The following is a 20,603-nucleotide window of genomic DNA, read 5'->3' on the forward strand; positions in this document are numbered from 1 at the left end:
CGTTGCTCGCACGCTTTGACGACTTTCAATATGTTCACATTATTGAAGAATAGGGCATCGCCATGAGTCTGCAAATGGCACTTGCAGTTAGAGTATTACCATTTCTGCTTAGTATTGGCTATTTAGTTTATTATGGACTCGGTTGCAACTGAAATCGAATATCCCAAGAACAACGTTAGGACATAATGCTTGATTGTTCAATGATGGACCAACCTAAACGAAGATGGCCACTATACCAGTCTTTCACCTCTTTTTGACAATACAACTTATTCTTTAGTAATACAATTTGCACCCTTTTTTCTAAGGCTCATTCGTTAGTTTCCAGGAAGTCATAATGCATTAAATGAATTTCGGCTTATGTTTTTCCGGCTCTGAAATGTTACCGGAGGACTCGTCTTGCCTTTGCTGCCCATAAGTAACCTTGTAGTTACCATTACGTATTGATTGACCATACCGTGAATCTTTTTTGCAGGAGCAACGCCAAAGGCCGTCCTGGATCTGATGGATATTGATGGACTCGGTGTTCTCCATGTCAAGAGTCATTTACAAGTAAGTTTTTGTTTGTATTTAATTAAAACATTCCTCTCTTTAGCACTTAAAACCAACTGTTAAAAGTTTCCATATGAAGGACTATCATTTATGTAAATGTTAATCGATGTATGCCTCAGAAATACAGACTGGGCAGATATGCAGACAAGGAGTCGACTGAGGCAGGCAATACCGGTAGGTTCTGTTCATTTTAACCTGCGATTCGAATCATTATGGTATGTCCTTTTCACCTTGAATCAGAAATTCGAAAAGGATTGGTGTAGGGGCAAATATTTTCTCTGATATTTGTTATTATGAGTAAAACATGTTGCTATTCGAGCTGACCATATATTTTGAAAACAAATTCTGAATGAAAGAAGTCTCGTTCTCTCAAGTTGCTGGAAGTTCAAGCAGCGTTACTCGTTCGAACTCGGTCCCGTATGATAACCGGTATGTTTTCTTTTCATCGACGTGATTCTGTATATCGATATATTTAAATTTTTGCTTAACTGGTTCAAGGTTTGATACCTTTGGTTGATTGCTGGCGTTCAATATGCAGGAGAGGCAGAAGAAATTCAAAAAACGGGAAGGGAGAACTCTATCTGAAACTTGAGGTAAGTCAGCTCGGTAAATATCGCTCTATTCTGAATTTTTTTTAACATTATATAGTAATAATTGTTGAAAATCAAGAATATCTTTTATGTGAAGCTATGAATGTTATGTATATTGATTTCTGCTCTATTTTAGGTTAGAATAATTTACTCTTAATATATTTCAAGATAAATTAGCTCCTAATTTTACAGCCAAAGCCTAGAAAAAGATAACAGAAAAACTCTTGTATGTTCTTTGTTCAGCATCCATAATATTAAAGCCATAATTTTGCAGGCTGAGAAGCATGCTCAAAGGTGTCTGGAAGCACAAAGAACGTACCTATACGATGCACTGGAACGCGCGTGCAAGAAGTTCGCCAATCAGTATATAGGCAGTGGAACCATGGGAAACACAGTCCTGAATAGGCAAGCCCCGTCTAGTTTAGGAAATTTCACGACCATACCTGCTGGTCCATCTAGTTTATCAGCCATGACAATGCCACCGTTTTGTTTCAACCAGCATAATGCATCCGGTTTCGGAACATCAGCCATTACACTGCCACCGTTTTATTCCAACCAGCAGAATGCATATCCTACTTATAACAAACCGACAACCCCAGCCAATCTCGGCCATCAACAGCCACCTTCTGAATATCAACAGCAAGCAGCTTCTTTTCATGCTGCACCTCAGGGGGGTTTCTCATCTTCATCCGGCTGTTCTGGAAGTTCATCGCAACAGAAAACTTCACCCGCAGTTGCTAGCACCGTGGACTGGCCTGATGATGAGGACCAACTAAGAGCCTTATTGAACTGGGATGATGATGAACCAAAGAACCTCGATAAAGCCTTATAACTTCTATACTGTCTAAAGTTTTCGTACGGCACCTTTTTAAGTAAAACTGTGTAAAAGCTATAGTTAAAGAGAACACTTTCAGTTGTAAGTTTTCAAAAACTTTTTCATCCTTGTATAAGACTAGTAGTGGCTGTAACTTTTCCTGTCTGTCCTGCCTGTAAATATTTTTGAGAAATAAATAATATAGGTTGGTGTCTTTATGATAGGATCAAATCAATTAAAGAACATTTAATTCAACAAGAAAACAAATAATAGTCAATTAGACAAAGAAGAGAGAGGCCTTTCTGTTTGATTAAAAATAAGAGAGAAATACAGGACAAAATACTGGTAGCTGAAGACCATGATGAAACTTTTAATCGATCTTGACGGATGAGAAAAGATAGTGGACAAAATAGAATGATGTGATGAAGCCAATGGTGCCTGTAGACAACATGATTGCAATTGCCATGATCATGGAGTAGCCAAGATAAAGAATAGCTGATACAGGACCACTCAAACTCTGAAGGTCAAAGACCAAATAATTGATAGAGTATAGGAACACATAGAATGCAACTGAACCCGAAGCGAAGAAAGCCTTCCACCACCATCGCCAGTCCTCGACACAGAGATGCATGTAGGTAAGGACCACTGACACTTCAGCACAAACAATGACCAGTAGTAAGAGAACTATAAGCAAGAAGCCAAAGACATAATAGAACCTGCCAAGCCAGATGCTAGAAAGGATGAAGAAGAGTTCAATGAACAGGGTTCCAAATGGAAGGGTCCCGGAACCAAGAACGAGAAGCCAAGAAGGATATTTGCGTGCAGGAATCTCCCTAGGGATCTGGTTGGTCCGTACAGGATATTGAATAGGTTCCGCTCTAGTCCCCAAGAATCCTCCCAAGAGAGTGAGAGGCACAGAAATGCAGAACCAGAGAGACAAGAGTATAAAATACAGAGAAATGGGAATTGCACCAGTACTTTTACTTCCCCACAGAATAAAATTTAATACCGTGAGGATGACAAAGACAATTCCAGGAAAGAAGCATGCGACCGACCAGGAAACAGACCTCCATCCTTCAGAAGTGCTCTTGAGAGTTCTCCAGAGTCGTACAGCAGCATACCCAGCAGCTGTACCCAGGAAAAGATAGAGAATAATCATCCCTGTCAGTAGCATTCCTCGTGAAGCTGGTGACATGAAACCAAAGGCAGCAAAAACTATAGTGACAGCTGCCATTCCTGTGATCTGAACTCCATCTCCGATCATCACACAGAGAAGTTTGGGGCATTCTGGTTCCCTAAAAACATCACCCACAACAAGCTTCCATCCAGAAAGCTCTTCATTCATTTGTGCTTGAGCTTCTTTGTCCAATTCCTCATACCTTGTCAAATCCCTCCTCACAGTCCTCAAGAATATGACAAACACGATACCGGCTAAGAAAGTAATCACCATCAAAGAATTTAGAATTGAAAACCAGTGCACACGTGCTCCTTCCATCTTCAAGTAAGCATCCCACCGAGACGGCCATTTAATATCACTTTTAACAAATTCAACCTCGTAAGTAAAAGAGATCCTCTCTTGTTCCCTTATTATCTGTGACTTGTCTAGTTCCAAGGGGCAGCTCACAGGAGAGATACTGTCATACATGTGAAGTTTAGTCATAACTTCTGGATCGTACTTGACACTGCATGGAATCACCTCAAAACCAACAATCTCGAAACCAGATGCCTTCTTCTGATCAGCTTCAGAGATCACACCCATCCCTTCTTCCCCGGTTCCAATTATTTGCACACCAGTGCCTTCGTACTCATGAACCAAGACCTTGAACTTCAGATGATTGATAATGTAATCATCATTACTATTTGGTGGGGTATACCCAACTGGGAATCCAGTCCACTGAATGTTAACCCCATTTTGTTTTGCAATCCTCATAACCGGCAGATTGTCTAGAATCATATTCACTTGATATAAATCGCGAGTCCTCTGTTTCAAAAGCTTAACCTCATGCTCCCTCAAGGGACTGGTAGTGCAAAGGTAGAGAGACTCATTCACATTCATTCGAAACCGATAAGGGGAATTATCGATCTGATCTCCCCTGAGAAGCTCACCAAGATTCTCGGCACTTTTCTTTATTCCACCGAGAGGTTTGCAGTAAGGGAGACTGTAATACCCAAAAGGAAGCTCGGTTTCAATGGAAGTCAATGAATTAACTTTGGAAAATATAGTGTCCGAGGTCGAATACGTGTGCATGTAACTTCCAGGCAGGTAAAACCCATGAGAATAATGGGCAAAAAGAACCACAAACAGAAAAACCGTGCAGATTCCGGGGATCTTTCTTTCCGAGAAAACCATGATGATAGCAGATCTTGCAATATACTGTCGAATCTAAGCTACTCTAGACCGAAGCATTCAGAATGAAAAACGAAACCTACAGAAAACAGATGTTCAACAATCAGTTTCCATACAAATTCAACTTAACATCAACTAAAACGACAAAAAAACAATGAAAAGATACCCAGATGCCTAAGCATAAAACAATTTCATTGAATCAACTTTAAAAGCAGTAGATCCATATACCAAAATGCAAAAAAGCATGATTTTTTAAACATATCATTTCAACCAAAACTACTAAAAACCAATCATATCAATACAAAATCATAAAACAGATCATAGTACTAAACAAAAGAAGAATTGGAAGATTAGATCTAGAACCAAAAATCCATTTAAGTAAAAGGCGGAGAAACGAAAAAAGAAGATTGGATAAAGAACCTGAGACGGGTCTAGAGGAATTTCGGCTCCTGGATCCAAAGACGACACAGAAAACGCGTGAGAACGAAGCAGAGAACCCTGGATTTTGCTTCTCTTTGCTATTTCTTTTCCCTCTCAATTGTTTAACTTTAAAGCTACTAACAATTATGCAAATATTTTGAAGAGAATAAAACGGAGATTGGATGATTTATATAATAGAGTGACAAATCGAAGAATGTGGGAACAGTAAAAAAATTGAAATATTTAATGTGGGGTAGTGACCTCGAGTGACAGAGCTGTCGGCTCTTTAATTTTCACCGCTCCCACCGTAACTCGGCTCAGTCCATCTGACTGCCGCTAAGGCTTGTTGTCTCAACCGACGCCGTGAATTCTATATGTGGATGTTTAGGCCTTAGGGCCAACCAACATCTAGGCCCGTTGGCCAAGACCCAAATCAACCGCCGAGGCGCCAATCGCCAATCGCCCAACTCTACACCAACTACTAACCTGAGTTTCTTCTCCACAACGATTCAAGGATTCATTTCCCAACTACCCCTCTCGAGATTGCTCGAAAACACGAGTCATAAGATGGAAGATGATTGCCCAACAATCAAACGACCTTCGCTTAAATCCCATCCCCGTTTCAACAACTACTCCTTTTGGAAAGACAAGGTTCGTCTCACTTTCTAAGGATTAATTATGGGTTTTCAATCGTCTTTTAGGTTTCTGGTTCAGTCCATTTACCGTTTAATTTTCTGTTGAAAACTTGAAATTGATGAATATTGTTTAAATTGTGGATGATGAAGTATAGTTGAGAGAAAATTGTTACAAAAGGGTGCGAGAAGACAGGACTCGTTTGCTTTGGAAAATGAGGTTGCCTGCTGCCCAATCTTTCAATCACAAGGTTCTCTGTTTTCATTCAAATGCACCTCTCTTTTCTTTCTTTCCAGTTTCTATATCTACCTGTGTTGCAGTTCTTATCCATTATAAGCTCGGTGCTTCTAATCACCTTGGATTCCAATATATGCCATTATCTTTATTGCCTTTGGACATGGGATATGGCAAAAGGGAATCTTTTGCTTCATATCTGGTTACCCTGAACTTGGAAGTTATTTGAGAATACTGGTTGTTACAGAGTTTAATGATCCTTGCATTTTTCATTGTTAGCTTCCCTTGATAAAATCTATATTGCTTTCATTTTCTAATTTTTCTTGAAATTCCCTTGTTCAACGCTTGTGTCAGACAGAAAACCCTTAAAAACTCTCCAAATATATGAAAAAACGTAGGGAAAATATACCCGTGTTAGATGGATATCCGCATTTAACACTTGCACTCAAGTTCGAGTAACGTAGGAAAAATAGCCCAGTGAAGTTTTCTTTCACATATTCTTTTGGTGCTTGTAAAATTTGTTGGTATTTTTGAATTTGGGTGTTTTTTCTTGATTTCTTATAATTGTGTTTGTCTTGAACTTGGTTCATGCGGTTGAGTTTGTTTGTACACCCCTTATTTATTTATTATGTTTTCTGGTTTCAGGAGTTCATGAAGTCTGCTTTTCAGGACATAGTTTCTGATGAACTCAAAAAAATTAAAGACTCGTCAATAAGTGACAGTTTGGGAAGATCAAACTCCGTCTCCGAAGCCTCTGATGAATTATGGGAGTACAATGGCCTTCAAGATGCATATCAAGGTGAATGTGAAGAGATGATGTTAGAAATGCAAAGAATATTTTACGAGGATCTCAGGAGAGAGCCGGAAGGAAAGGGTAATTAATAGTCCCATTTTAAAACCAATGCTGTTAAGGCATGCATCAAAGTGTTGTGCGTATTCGTGTCTTTCCATAAGTGTTGTGAATGATCATGCAGATGCCTGACTTGGGAGGTTATATTTGGTAAAGTCACCCTTTTTGAGTTCAAATGATTACTCTAGTTCCTTGCAGAACCAAAAGAAGAAATAGAAACTTGGGAAGATGAACAAGATGAGTACTTGGCCAGTGCAGTTTATGAGCATATGCAATTGAATGAGCAGGTGCAGTGTCAATATACTGTTCGTTTTTTATTTTTTATATAAGTTTAATATTATTAACCCTTGGGGGATATTTAACAAGCGGTGTTTTGCGGTGTTTTGATAACTTGCAATAAATTTCTATAGTATTAGTTTTTTATGTCCTATATTATGGTTCATAGGACTTTCAATTTTCATCGTTTTCTACCAAGTTTTTCTAAATGAATGAAATCAACAAGATTTTTGGTGTTTATGTTAGGTGCAGCAACAGTTATGGTGCCCCATCTGTAAGAGAGGAGAGTTACAACAGAACCATCGACTTATTTATTGCACCCTTTGCAAACTTCAGCTTAACAGAGGCGACGAGGTTCTCCAATCAATTTTTTTCTTTTTCCTTTTCTTTATTCCAAACTTTTATTGCATGGCATCTATTTCTTTGTGATGACTCTTATCATTCGATTGCTCCATGTTTCACATTCTGAAATCTCTCTTCATTTGATAAGTTTTCCCAACCATGTTGCACCTACTCTTTATTTTTCTTGAAGTATCCATGTTCAAACCAATGTCTGGCATATATTCAAACATGGATACGATATATGATCTTTCAAATACTTTAAAAGACATGAGAGAACTTAGAGAGAAAATAAGCATACCAGTGTCGAAAAAAATCTATATCCAATACTCATACCTAAGTACGGCAGACATAGTTCCTAACCATGAATAACCTTGATTCTCCCACCAGAGAAACACTTTGAAAGTCTTACCTAAACTCTTCCTACTGAATATGTGATAAACCCTATAAAACAAAAAGACCCTTCCATTTATTCTTTATAGATTGAGATATTCTTGGAACTTGCTCTTATAACAAAATAAATATATACTTGTCTCTTTCTCTATGATCTGTTTGCTTGCGTGAAGGATATGAAACATTCAAGAAAAAGAAGAAAAAACATCGATTTCTTGGAGTAAGATGATTGTGTGCACTGCTTTTATGGTTTTTCTATAAATACAGTTGCTTGATAGCTAAGCCATCGACATTTTGTTCTGTCAAGATGAGTCATTAGGAACATGAGTGAACAAAGCAAGAAAGTTGCTTCTGAAGTTGAGTTTCAATGACTTACAATCTGGTCTGATTTTCAGGTTAATTTAGGCATACTACGGGATCGATTAGCGGAAGCCCATGCAGATCATCTAGAACAAGGGTGTAGATTGAAACCCAAGTTTTGCCTTGAGACTAGATTTGGCTTAACTGCGTTGTACATCCTTTGTCAGGATTGCAGTACCTTTGAGATTGTCATCTAGCTTCCTTCCTGTTCCGGCTGCTGCATGGTTCATGGGTGCATCAGGGATTCAGGCGTCTCTGGTTCATTGGTTTTAGTTTCGTTTTTGGTTAATTTCTCGTGTCATGCTTCCATTTTATCTGAATCATTTCTCTTCGCACAAGAGTTCTAGGTTTTGCTATATTCTTTCTTTTTTATTTCAGTATATTACATTGAGCAGAAGAATATTCGTTTCCACTCTTACCATGAACGAAAGAATCTTGTCTCCTCTCAGCTCTCATAGATATTCGTTTTACTGTAATGTCAGTCACAATCCTTCTTAACAATGTCATTTCCCAAATTCATGCTTTAAATAAAATATTTTTAAAACATCATGTTAAATATGTAGTATAAAAATGTGGGGTAAATTATATCATGACCATTTAATCATGGCAATTTCAGTCTGATCTTCAATGTTTTAATTTTATAATTTAATCATGGCAATTTCAATCCGATTTTCAATGTTTTAATTTTATATTCAAATTATTAACTATTTAAATGATATGAATCAAGTTACTTATAGTTAATATTTGATGAAAAAATTATGTGATAATCAATAAAAATGATATAACTAATCTTTATTATTTAATAAAAAAATTCCCACTAAACTTTAGCTGACAATTGCAAATATGCCAAGACCACGAAAAGAAAAGTGCAGGTGGCCTTCTACACCGAAGTAAAAATCGATTTCATCAACAAAGAGACGGAAGCTGAGTAGAGGTGCACAAAAAATTCGAATATCCGATTTTGGGTAAAAAATATCCGAAACCGGATTTTGGAAAAACCAGTTTTTTTTAAACCGGATCGGATATTTAAAAACCGGATAGTATAACCGGTTTGGGAAAAAATTGAACGACCGGTTTTTTTACTGGATTAAAAACCGGTTTTTTTCAAACCGGATAAAAAACCGGTTTTTTATCCGGAAAAATCCGGTTTTTTTTTTAAAACCGATTTTTGCAAACCGAAATCGGTTACACCGGTTACACCATCCGACCCTCCAAACCGGTTAGGATCCGAATCAGTTTTTTTAAAATCCGGTTTTTGGGTTGGGGGAAAAAACCGGATCGGTTTTTATCAGATCCAGATCGGATTGAAATCCGGCTTATGTGCATCTCTAAAGCTGAGTAGGGCTTGAGAAAATTGAAAAATAATTAATGAATCATCAACCTGGGAATACCCATCACAACAGACGCATATCAGTTGAATAATATCGGTATCACTCAAACTAATCAATGTAAAAGAATATCATGTAAAAGAATAAATCACAAAAATGAAAATCCCCGCATCTTCGAGTGTATGATAATCTACATCAACTCAAAAAATTCAACTTTCCGTATGCATCAGTTGGATGAAGATTAATAAATGTACACCAATATGAACATAAGAAGAGTACTTCACCCTTCACCCTCCATTACAAAACTTTGAAGCTGGTACCGCATGATCCGTTGTACCAGCTGATATTACGAATCATCAAACTGAAGCCGACAACAGCTACAGATAAACAGAATTATAGCTGCTGGAACAGCCGTGCATTTGACTCCAACGCATAGTTTGCCGAATGATGAACTTTTAGAAACGTAACAACAAATTGAAACTCAGAACAGCTCCTCAGAATTGAACTTGTTCCATGCTTCCTATTTAACATAGATGCAAAGAAAACGGTGAGGAAGAAAATATTATGGAAAGAAACGGCAGCACTGTTATCCATCTAACAAAAATGACAACCAGTAAGTTGTGGGTCTACTATAAATTACGACACCAAGAGTGAAGTACCTTGAGCAAGTCAAACACCTTCTCTGAAATATATTTCTGCTGAAGATTGGCACCTTTTTGTTGGACCTTATCAGGATGGATGCAAAGCGTCGCCTTTCTGTAAGCCTTTTTAACTGCCGCAGCTGTAATCAAATCCATCGAAGAAAAAGGTTGCCATCCACATTCAGGCCAAAGAACCTGATCATCAAAGAGCAAGTTCAGGAGACAAATGGTGAAGAGAATCAACTATGACCTTAAAAATAAAATAAAATAAAATCTGCCATCGAATTTGATCAAAATTACAGCAGTACTAGTTACAAGAAAATGAAACAACTCCATTGGTGGGGAGCAAAAGTTAAAACTTTCAGATGAATGTCGTCATACATAAGTACTTGCAGGTATAACAACGCTCAATCTCAAGCATCAAGTGTTAGAAACACAATTAGTATCCTCAAATAGTAGAAAAGAAAAGTTGTGAATGGAAATTTGTGAAGTAAGTTCTAGCAGGAAATAGTAGAAAAGTAAAGTTAAAGACGGGATACCGGGATCTGGGTTGCTTTTTTAAATACTATTACTGCTATAGACTATAGTCAGCATTATCAGCTGGAAAAGGCCATGAGATGCACGATCATAGGAAGGTTTAACAAGATGTTTATTCGATTTCTAGGATACAAAAATTTAATTAAAACGTCAACAGCACAAAATATAATTTTGCAACTTAAATAGGAGGTTATCAGAAAAGGGACAGCGTTCAGTCACAACGTGGTTCTTATGTTTGAATTCATTTTTGTTCCTCCAACAACTATCTTGTAGTTTGCCCTAAAATCCATCTACTCCATTTAATCGGTTGGCTCATCAGGGGGTTTAATGAGTTGTTGGGATGATAAAATTTTCAAATTGGAAAATCAGTTTATTTATAGAAGATTCATTGTTTTATCCGGAAAATTTCGTGTCAATTATTTCAGTTGTATTTTCATCAATGTTTAAGGCCCTTCAGTAGAGGAGGAGAAAGATGGTTTTTTTGAAGAGTTGAGCATGTTCATAGGTGGTCAGAGGGCTCCTATTTGTGTAGGGGGGGACTTTAATGTATACCTACATGAAGAAGAGAAGATCGGAAGAACTCAGAACAGGAATTCAATGAGGATATTCAATCTTTTTATGCTGCAAACAGGCTTAATTGATTTACCCTTAAATGGAGGAAGGTTTACATGGTGCAATAATCAAGATACCCCTACTTATGTTAGATTGGACCGGTTTTTGGTTGATGGTCAATTTCTTGCTGCATTTCCTGATATGGTGCAAACCTTACTGCCTAGATCTCTATCAGACCATAATGCTCTACTGCTGGAAAATGGAGGTGTCAATTGGGGTAAAAAACCTTTTAAACTTTTTAATTATCTCATGGAAGAAGTTGGGTTTGAGGATTTGGTCAGATCTTCAATTCAAGAAAGGAAGAATCATCAGAGGAAGGATGGAATTTATAGTATTCTGAGAAATACAAAAACTGCTATCAAGAATTGGGCGGGCAGGAGGGATCAATTTCCAGAGGCTCGTATTTCAGACTTAGAATCGAGGATCCACAAACTAGAATTGGATATCCAACAGGTGCAGGATGGTGTTAACAGTGATATAGCAGCAGAGTTAATTTCAGCAAAAACATAATTGTGGAGACTCTATAAAATAGAGGAGCAAATCTGGTTCCAAAATTCCAGGTCAAAATGGATAGAAGATGGAGATAGAAATACAAGATTTTTCCATAATTGTGCTTCTATTAGGAAGAGGAGGAATGCTTTGAATGCTTTGAATATCGGGGGTAATGTTATTCAAGAACCGTCTGTCATTAAGACCACTATTAGAGACCACTTCTTTAAGATTTTCAATGAGAATTCGACTTTAGAGGTCGAAGAGATAAGGTTGGATTTTCCCAGTATTTCATTTGAGCAGAATCTATGTTTAGAGAGGGAATTTACAAAGGAGGAAGTCTGGGAAACTATAAATTCTTGTGATAGTAATAAAGCGCCGGGACCGGATGGTTTAAATATGGGCTTCTTCAAAAGGTTTTGTCATGTCCTCGAGGTTGATATTATGAAATTTTTTCATGATTTTTATTTGGGGAAAGATTGGGAACATGGGGTTAATCATACCTTTATCACTCTCATTCCAAAGGTCTCTAATATTGGCGGTCTAGATGACTTTAGGCCAATTAGCCTAGTTGGTGGGTTGTATAAGATCATTTCTAAGTGTTTGTCGAGGAGGTTGAGGGGTTGCATTTCAGACATCATTAGTCCAACTCAGTTTGCCTTCATACCCGGTAGACATATTCTGGATTGTTCTTTAATTGCTAATGAAGGAGTTGATTATTGGAGAAAAAATGGACTCAAGGGTTGTGTATTCAAGGTTGATTTCAAGAAAGCTTACGATTCTGTTGAGTGGTCTATTTTATTTAAAATAATGGAGAAAATGGGCTTTGGTTCCAGAAGGAGGGGTTGGATTAAGCAGTGTGTAACCACAGCTTCTGTTTCGGTTCTTGTAAATGGAGTTCCTTCTGAGGAATTCTCAACGACTAAAGGTCTTCGACAAGGTTGTTCTCTGTCTCCTTTGTTGTTTAACTTAGTAGGGGAGCTACTTAATTTACTGATTCGAAGGGCTGTGTCACAGGGTTTATTTTCTGGAATGGTGATTGGCAGGGAACAAGGGTCTGTAAATGTGTCCCATTTACAGTTTGCTGATGATTTGATTATATTTTCTGGTGCTTCGAAAATGCAAATTCAGAATGTCAAAAGGGTGCTTCGAGTTTTTCAAGTGATTTCTGGTCTACAGCTGAATTTGAAGAAGAGTAAATTGTTTGGTGTTAATGTTAATGAGGAGGAACTGCTGGAATGGGCTACTATTATTGGATGTTCAATTGGCAGATTTCCTTCTGAATATCTAGGGCTTCCCCTTGGTGCTACTAGAAATTCTGCAGCTATTTGGGAACCTGTCATTAATAATTTTTTTAACAAGTTAACCGGGTGGAAGGCAACATCTCTTTCTTTAACAGGGAGACTAGTGTTGATTAAGGCGGTTCTTTGTTCGCTTCCTACATATTATCTTTCCATATTTAAAATTCCAGTTTCGGTTCTTAAAACCCTTAACTCTATTATGTCGAATTTCCTATGGGGAGGGGGAAATGTCATTAGAAAAATTCACTGGGTTAGCTAGTCCAATGTTAGCAAGCCGAAGAGTGAAGGGGGCTTAGGAATTCTTAATCTTAACTTGATGAATAGAGCGCTTTTGGGGAAATGGACTTGGAGGTTTACCAATGATAGGGATTCAGTTTGGAGGGAAGTTGTTTGTGCCAAATATAGACTGGATTCTTCAGTTTTAATTCTTGACAGTAAGATTCCACCTAAGGTATCCTGGATTTGGAGATCAATGCTAAATAATTATTTTAAAGAAGACTTCTTTGGCACTAAATTTAGAAGCATGTGTAGTTTTCATGTTGGTGATGGTAAAACTATTCGGTTTTGGCAAGATATTTGGGCTTTGGATCATCCACTTTATGTCATTTTCCCAAGACTATTTTCCATTTCCATAAATAAGTTTGGTAAATTATCTGAATTTGGGGAGTATATCTCTTTCGTTTGGACTTGGGATGTCAAGTTTAGAAGAAATCTTCATGACTGAGAACTAGAACAGTGGTCTAACTTGTTGGCTATCATTACAAATTTTTCACTCTCATCGGAATTTTCTGATCGTTTGATTTGGAAAGGTATTGGGGATGGGATTTTTACTGTTAGATCAACTGTTAATCTATGTTCATCGGAGACTTTGGGATCAGAGGAGGTCTTTTTCTGGAAAAAGATTATTTGGAGAGGGCTACTGCCTCCAAGAGTAGAGTGTTTTCTTTGGCAGATCGCTCATGGGAAGCTGGCTGTTAGGGCTGAACTTGTCAAAAGAGGTGTTCAAGGAATTGAAGATGTGTTGTGTCCCCTATGCAAGATGTCGGATGAGTCTCCCTCTCATTTGTTTTTCTCTTGTCCGGTGGTGTGGTCTCTTTGGAATAAGTTTTTAAATTTTTGGAGGATTTGTTCTGTTTTACCAACGGATGCTAAAAGCATATTTCTAGCTTGGGATGGTTTGAAGTCCAACTCTCCGATCTGGCCTTTTATTCCAGGGGTCGTTCTTTGGACCACTTGGAAAATGAGGAATTTTGTGGTGTTTGAAGGGGGAAAGTTTGATAAGGCAGAATACTTCATTTTAGCAAGGTTTAGGCTTGCTTCTTGGTTCTTAGCAAAGTATAAAGAAGTGTCTATTCCTATGGGTTTTGTTAAATTAAATGTTGATGCTGCCATTACAAGGGATTGGAAGAAAAGCGGGTTAGGAGGAGTTTTAAAAGATTCCTCAGGTTCTACTATATATTTCAAGGAACCTGTTGGTCCGGGACCTCCTACGTTGATGGAGTTAAAGGCTATTCTTATGGGGTTGTCTTTCTTTGCAAATTTTCGATAGAAGATCAAGGACCGTTTGATTATAGAGAGTGATAGTAAGGTGGTTGTGGATTGGATTAAGGGGGTTGAATTATGTCCAGTTGTGTATGCCTTCTTGATTAAAGGTATTGTTCATATGCTTAATGCATTTATAGGTGTTGTTAGATGGGTTAATAGGACGGCCAATTTAGAGGCTGATGCCTTAGCTAAAGAAGGCATAGGCTGAGTTAGTAAAGTTGTTGATGGTTGTTTAGGGATGTTTCTTGATTTTCTGTGTTTTGTAAGGGGTTACTATTGTTGCTTTCATTGTAATTTATTATGATGAATAATATATAGGCACTCTTTTCCCCCTTCCGCTGATTAAGGAGCTTCCCTACAAGATCATTAATCAAGAAGGGAGTTTTTAACGAGGCCTAACATTCTTATAAAAAAAATTGAAAGAGAACGAAAAATGATAGTAGTAGTAAGCAATAAAACAACATACATATTGCAATGTTGATAGCACAGCACGCAAATTCCCCTCTTTCCCAGCAGACCATCTCTTGATCTCAATATATAGTGTTTCAGCAATTCTCTGAAATATGCCCATAAATAATTATTGGGCAGACCAATTAAAAGAAAAAGTGTTGCAGATGTATGCATGTACAAGTAGAAAGTCATTCACACACATTAGATAAACTCCATACATATATTATCACACAGCATATAGAAAGCATAACAGTATTTCTTTCAGCAAATGTGCCATTATACATTCAATTAATAAAGAATCTAAATTAAGATCACATAGTGGTGCAAGGGCAGATGTGAAGGTTAATTTAGTTTTAGGTTCGTATAAGAAATTAATTTGCCACTCGTTACTCATCTCACCAGTGATACTAGGGCTACAAAAAATCTTGGCTAAATTTTAACTTATCAATAATAACAATTTTAGAAGTCTCAGCAGAATCATATTCTAGGATTAAATACTCGGTCATCACTTTCTCTCATATAAGTATTATCTGCAAATCAAAGCCACCCAATTTGTTTACACGTTGCTATAAAATTAAGGCGATTGTGTAAACTATAATGGATTCAACTTCACAATTTACCTTTGATGCCAACTGAAGGTAAAACTGACAACCACAGACCTACACACACTTGCAACACATAAAATGCAATGCCATTGTGCAAGGTACATAATATGAGGGGTGGTGGGACCAGAGTAAAAAGTCCATAATGGTTGGACCTATTGAAAAATAAACTCCAACAAAAACAGTTGAAAAAAATGAAAAGATGAGGAAAATAATAGGAAAAAAAATAATATTTACTGCATCCACTCACTTGTCTCTCAGCTTGTTCCCTTTGCACTTGAAGATCTCGTTGATTTTTCTCGGCCAGTGCTTTTGCCTGGATATGCAGAACTCAATAGTAAACCAGGCTAGCAAACAATTTATAACGGGACAGGAGAGCAAAGATAAATGAAATCAGGTAACAGAATACATACAGCACGCTCCTGAGTTCTTTGGTGGCGTTCTAAGCGGGCTCTTCGCCTTTCTTCAGTTTCCCCTTCAACCTCTTGGCACCAGATGAAGATGCAGCAGCTTTAGCAAGCGAAGTAGTTTAGTCAGTTATCAATTAAAGAGAAGAATAAACATGAAATCACATATTATAGAGATCATTAGATCAGAATTTACAATACCTCCAAAAATATAACTGAGATCATCAACAATATTCGCACTTGAAGCTTTCTTCATGCTAGACGAAGATCCAACAGACATTCCCCTAGTTACTTCGGGCCCTCCCTTGTTTTGTCCATCAAACAAAGGAAACTGCAGGAGCAGCAGTTCAGGTTAGATACTACACAGCCTGACACTGAATCTCTAATCAGGACACAAATACAAGGTGACGGCCTTAGGTTCTCACCGAAGCATTAGCTCTTGGCCTTGGTGCACTGCTTGGTCGAGAACTCATGCTAAAAAAGGATTCAAAATCATTATCATTATATTGCTGGCTCACCAAGGCCGAATCAGTTGTGTTCATTGTTGAATGAAATCATAGAGATTTATAGGGATAGAGATGTGGTGATCAGACATATCCCCAGAGCGGCTAATTGGGAGGCGGACAAGTTGGCAAAAGAGGGAATTGGACGAGTGGGGTGTGTGTTCGACTTAAGTCATAGATTTGGGGGGTGTTGTATTTTTTGGTTTATAGTGGATTGATGTAATGTTTTGATGATTCCTAAGTTGTAATGTACCATGTTGTAATGTACCATGTTGCAATAAAATATGAGACACTCTTTTTCTCCTTCCAATGCTTGATAAATTTTATCATTTCATTGAGTATGAAGGGGGTTTTTAATGAGGTCTCCCTATTCTATCAAAAAAAAAATTTGCTGGCTCACCCTTGCAGAAACAGCTGCTCTTTCACGAGCCTCTGCAGCTGCTCTTTCTCGAGCCTCTGAAGCAGCCCTCTCCACAGCAGCTCTTTCTGCTCTGTGCTTCAGTTCAGCTTCAGCTTTAGCTGCTGCAGTCCTCTCCCTTGCTACCCCATCTCTTGCCCCCCTTTCTCTCGCTTCTGCAGCTTTCTGCTTTTTCTTTTGCCTCAGCAGCGGCTCTTACACGAAATTCAGCTTGCGCTCTCTGCACTGCAGCCCTTTCTGCACGCTCTCGAGCTTCAGCAGCTGCCTTTTGAACAGAAGCTCTTTCAGCTCTGGCACAAGCCTCAGCAGCTGCTCTTTCACGTGCTTCTCTAGTAGCCCTTTCAACAGCTTGTCTTGCCTTTTCCCTCTCCATCTCCCTGACTCGCTCCCTCTCTTTTTCAAGCCTTTTTTGTTCTCTCTCCTTCTCCTCCCTTTCCCTATCCATTTTACGTCTCCTTTTCTCTCTCTCTTCCTCCTCCCTTTCTCTCTGTTGCCTCTCATGCTCCAGTCTCTCTTTCTTTTCTCTAACTTCTCTATCCAAAGCATCTCGGGTAGCTCTCTCATCTTTATCCATTTGACCAGTTTCTTTACTCTTAGCACCCTTCAAATTCTCTCTCCCCCTCGGCATGCCTAAATTTAGCCTCTGCTCTATCCATTGTCTCTTTCATGGCAGCAGCAGCAGAATTAGTCTCAAAATCATCACCAGGAAAAACTTCACTCCGTTCAACATTATTCCAGGCCATACCCATCGCAAAATCTTCGAGTTCATCAATTTGAGATGTAACAGAGTTGCTTGATGCAGCACGAGCTGACTGAGAGCTCTGTGGGTACTGAGTTGAATTCTGGAAAATAGAAAAATCATCTACCTTCCTTTTTGCATTTGTGGAAGAAAATGAGTCTTTCGTTGTCTTTGTAATTCGTGGTGGTCTTGGAGGTGGGGGTCTTGAAGGAGGTGGAGCGCTAGTAGGTTGTGTAAAGAGTGGAACCTCTGATACAATGAGCCACACATCATCAGACAGACGCATCAAAGTTCTTTTCAGATCTTGGAGTTTTATTTACCTGGGAACTAGTCTCACTAGAACCAACATATGAGTATGATGGAGGGCTAGTAGTTTGACCAACAGAACTATGAAACATACTGGGCATGTCAAACACAGGTTGATTAGAGTCAAGAAAACCGTCCATAGAAGGCATCCACTTCTTCGTACCGTTCTCATGATCCCCATTATTTTGCTCTTTAGTAGAAGGAGCTTGTGGTACACTTGCAGTTCTTAAAGGGCTTCTATCCTTCCCTCTCTTATTGATCTCAGATGATACAGGAGGAACAGACTTTCCAAGACCATCAAGAGGATCAATATCATCAAATATTCCCCCACTACCAGATGAACTCTCCACTCTTGACTTCCCAAATCCATTAAGTTTACTCATTACTTCAGAGCGGTCAGTAAACAATCCTGTGGATGAATCTGCTGGGTCTGGTGTTGCTTCTAAGACAACAAAAGGGTCCTCCATCAAATTGGAGGCAGTCTTGCTTGAATTGGAGGCTAGTCTCTGAGACTGGCCAGCCTCTGAAGTTGATCTGCCATAGGATGAAGATAATTCAGCTAATATTTACATGGTGTAGCAAAGTATTATAAGAACAAGTGACAGATAAACCTGCATCAGACAGATATTGAACTGAAAAGAAAGATACATCATCTGAATCTTCATTACAAAAAGCTTAGGGTCCAAATATACCGAAACATATTTCTTCACAGTTAAGCTAGCATAGTTTCCAATTAAACATAGTCAGAACTGTAACACAAATAAGTTATATTTTTTCTGTTTATTTACTCTGCCATGTATGGTGACAGCTAAAACGCCTTGAGTGATAACAATCAATTCAAATGGTTTCCAAACTCATAAGAAAATCTCAAAAGTTTCTGGCAGTACCTATTGTCCCGTCTTAACTCTGGAAATATTGGATAACCAACAGAATGATAACTAGCAAACGAATTTAATCTAGGAAATTTGCCACCTTAATGAAAACAGAAATAAACAGAGGATGACAAGCATTTCTCAACTATGTGCAGAGGTAGCGAAGGGGAAAGGAGAACCATGCATTCAATTCAGTATACATGTGCAGTGTTTTGTAATTAAAAATCCTAAAACACAATCATATGCAAGCCGTTCAGATCATAAACATAGGTTTCTTTAGTGGTTGCAGCTCCAAATGAGAATGACCCTCAACTATGTGACTGATCAATGTGAATATCTTCCCTAGTGGGAAAAAATAATTGAAAAATCCATGTACAGTATTTGTTTATAGTTCATCCTTACATATCAATATTTTATAGCACATCAAACTCCATTAGAAGAGCATATAAGATCAGATCATTGACAGTGTTGATTAACCCCAGCAAAGTGTACCTTCTATTGACGAGAACAAATTGCAGCTTTAATTGAATTAAATATATTGGGAAGAAGCTATGCTGTACAGTTGAGAAACCAAACAATAAAGAGCAACTAATTGATAAGTAATTCTAGAAACACCAAGTCATCTTAGTCAATTTTAGCAAGTAAAATACCATCTTTAGTTATTTTCCAGAAAATCACACAAAATTACCTCCCGTGTAACGTTTTTGGACAAATAATTAACATTTCATTATTTAAAACACACAAATGACAAAACCAGTAAAAAATAACCTTGATTAAAGTCTTGCAGCAAACAAGAACTAAACCTAACTACAAAGATATGTACTGAAATATGTTCATCTCATTGAATGATTTGCCCCCCAAGTGCATGCTAGCTGCCAAAACCACAGCCAAGTCTCAGAACCTTAATCTAGATTGCAAATTTAAGCATTTATGCGAAAATATAAACTGCCGATAATCTTTAATACAAAAAGGCAGCACAAATACCTAAATCGAAGTGTCCGAAGGATGCAACAACAATCACGCATAACATAGAAGTAGCATAACATGCAATTATTTCAAACTCAAATCCTTATGAACTGGAAGATACCTTACAGAAGCTGCAGAGCTACTCTGACCGAAACCAGCAAGCAAATCATCAAATAAGGGTGCATCTTTTTCTGCTTTCACTCTCTCGTTATTCGCCTTCGCCTCAGTCTCTTTTCTCCCCAGATTCCCAAGCATGTCATCAAACGGCAAGCTATTCATCGACTTATGCTTACGCGGAGACCCCGATACCTCAAAAACGTCGTCATACTTAGCAGCCGATTTTGCAGAAGAGTTCTTGATCCCAGGCAATCCATCGTAAACGTCGTCATACAAGAAACTGCGTCTTGGCCGTTTAGCTTCTGTTTTCGCCTCCTCAACGGCTTTCCACTCTCATGTTTCCAAATCATTTTCAAATGATTTTCTTAAAAGAATTAGATTGTAGTTAGGTAGTTTATTTCCTCCTTTTTCACAAAAAAAAAAGGAGAGATCATGATATGATATCAGATCTCATTATCTAAGAGTTCTAATACAACTTAAAAGAAATTAAAATATGTTAAATGATTATAGTTTACTTTTTAATTTAACTATAAAAAATAACAATAATATGTTAAAATGATTATGGTTTACCAACTTACATATTTGTAAAAAAAATTAAAATAAGTCATTATTAGTATATCAAATAAATTTTTAAATATTTTATTAAAAATTATATATATATATATATATATATATATATTAATTTAAGAGTCTTTTTCTCAAATATATTAAGTTCATTTATTTTAATTAAAAGAACTTTTCTTCACCAACTTACTTGCGGTGCACATATATGTATTAGTATACAAGAATTTAGAATTACTACTTTATTTGCACCAATCTCCAAGCAGTACTGACGCATGCATGCAGTTCAATGTCTGTGATGGTGCATATATAAATTAGCATACCAGCCAATTATGACGTGTTTTTAATCAAATTTCTCAAGAGAACAAAACAGGAGTGTTGCACGTCTTTTCCATTATTTTTTA

General features: G+C 37.7%; 3 protein-coding genes and 1 pseudogene across 5 annotated transcripts; 2 read left to right on the forward strand and 2 right to left on the reverse strand.

Moving 5' to 3' along the window:
- Positions 1-501: 501 nt before the first annotated feature.
- On the forward strand, positions 502-1,971 carry LOC120163528. Its single transcript, XM_039173448.1, has 5 exons — positions 502-549; positions 669-723; positions 909-978; positions 1,088-1,142; positions 1,414-1,971. The coding sequence occupies exons 1-5, from the start codon at positions 502-504 to the stop codon at positions 1,969-1,971; spliced, it is 786 nt and encodes a 261-aa protein (XP_039029379.1).
- A 216-nt stretch (positions 1,972-2,187) lies between these two features.
- On the reverse strand, positions 2,188-4,895 carry LOC120164709 (transmembrane 9 superfamily member 12-like). Of its 2 annotated transcripts, none has more exons than XM_039174377.1 (2): positions 4,731-4,895; positions 2,188-4,378 (listed from the first exon to the last, which is right to left on the reverse strand). In XM_039174377.1, exon 2 carries the CDS (start codon positions 4,301-4,303, stop codon positions 2,324-2,326), a length of 1,980 nt encoding a protein of 659 aa, XP_039030308.1. In that variant the 5' UTR covers positions 4,304-4,378; positions 4,731-4,895; the 3' UTR covers positions 2,188-2,323. The 2 variants fall into 2 exon arrangements, with proteins under 2 accessions (XP_039030308.1, XP_039030313.1); XM_039174382.1 differs by having other exon boundaries at positions 2,188-4,379; positions 4,721-4,895.
- Positions 4,896-5,217: 322 nt separating this feature from the next.
- LOC120164726 lies at positions 5,218-8,230 on the forward strand. 2 transcript variants are annotated; one of them, XM_039174391.1, is made up of 6 exons: positions 5,218-5,371; positions 5,511-5,603; positions 6,233-6,461; positions 6,636-6,724; positions 6,960-7,067; positions 7,841-8,230. In XM_039174391.1, exons 1-6 carry the CDS (start codon positions 5,288-5,290, stop codon positions 8,000-8,002), a joined length of 765 nt encoding a protein of 254 aa, XP_039030322.1. In that variant the 5' UTR covers positions 5,218-5,287; the 3' UTR covers positions 8,003-8,230. The 2 variants fall into 2 exon arrangements, with proteins under 2 accessions (XP_039030322.1, XP_039030329.1); XM_039174398.1 differs by having other exon boundaries at positions 5,234-5,371; positions 5,506-5,603.
- A 1,144-nt stretch (positions 8,231-9,374) lies between these two features.
- On the reverse strand, positions 9,375-20,405 carry LOC120163538 (annotated as a pseudogene).
- Between the last annotated feature and the right edge of the window lie 198 nt (positions 20,406-20,603).

The sequence above is a fragment of the Hibiscus syriacus genome, unplaced genomic scaffold (assembly GCF_006381635.1).
Source record: "Hibiscus syriacus cultivar Baekdansim isolate YM2019G1 unplaced genomic scaffold, ASM638163v2 tig00002919_pilon, whole genome shotgun sequence".
Lineage (NCBI taxonomy): Eukaryota > Viridiplantae > Streptophyta > Magnoliopsida > Malvales > Malvaceae > Hibiscus > Hibiscus syriacus.

Excerpts from the sequence above, each read along its gene's own strand:
- LOC120164726 (XM_039174391.1), top strand. The coding sequence starts at position 5,288 with ATGGAAGATGATTGCCCAACAATCAAACGACCTTCGCTTAAATCCCAT. Across the intron at positions 5,372-5,510 it reads ACTCCTTTTGGAAAGACAAG|TTGAGAGAAAATTGTTACAA; the intron begins GTTCGTCTCACT and ends GATGAAGTATAG. Across the intron at positions 6,462-6,635 it reads GAGAGAGCCGGAAGGAAAGG|AACCAAAAGAAGAAATAGAA; the intron begins GTAATTAATAGT and ends AGTTCCTTGCAG.
- LOC120163528 (XM_039173448.1), top strand. The coding sequence starts at position 502 with ATGGATATTGATGGACTCGGTGTTCTCCATGTCAAGAGTCATTTACAA. Across the intron at positions 979-1,087 it reads TCGGTCCCGTATGATAACCG|GAGAGGCAGAAGAAATTCAA; the intron begins GTATGTTTTCTT and ends TTCAATATGCAG. Across the intron at positions 1,143-1,413 it reads AACTCTATCTGAAACTTGAG|GCTGAGAAGCATGCTCAAAG; the intron begins GTAAGTCAGCTC and ends ATAATTTTGCAG.
- LOC120164709 (XM_039174377.1), bottom strand. The coding sequence starts at position 4,303 with ATGGTTTTCTCGGAAAGAAAGATCCCCGGAATCTGCACGGTTTTTCTG.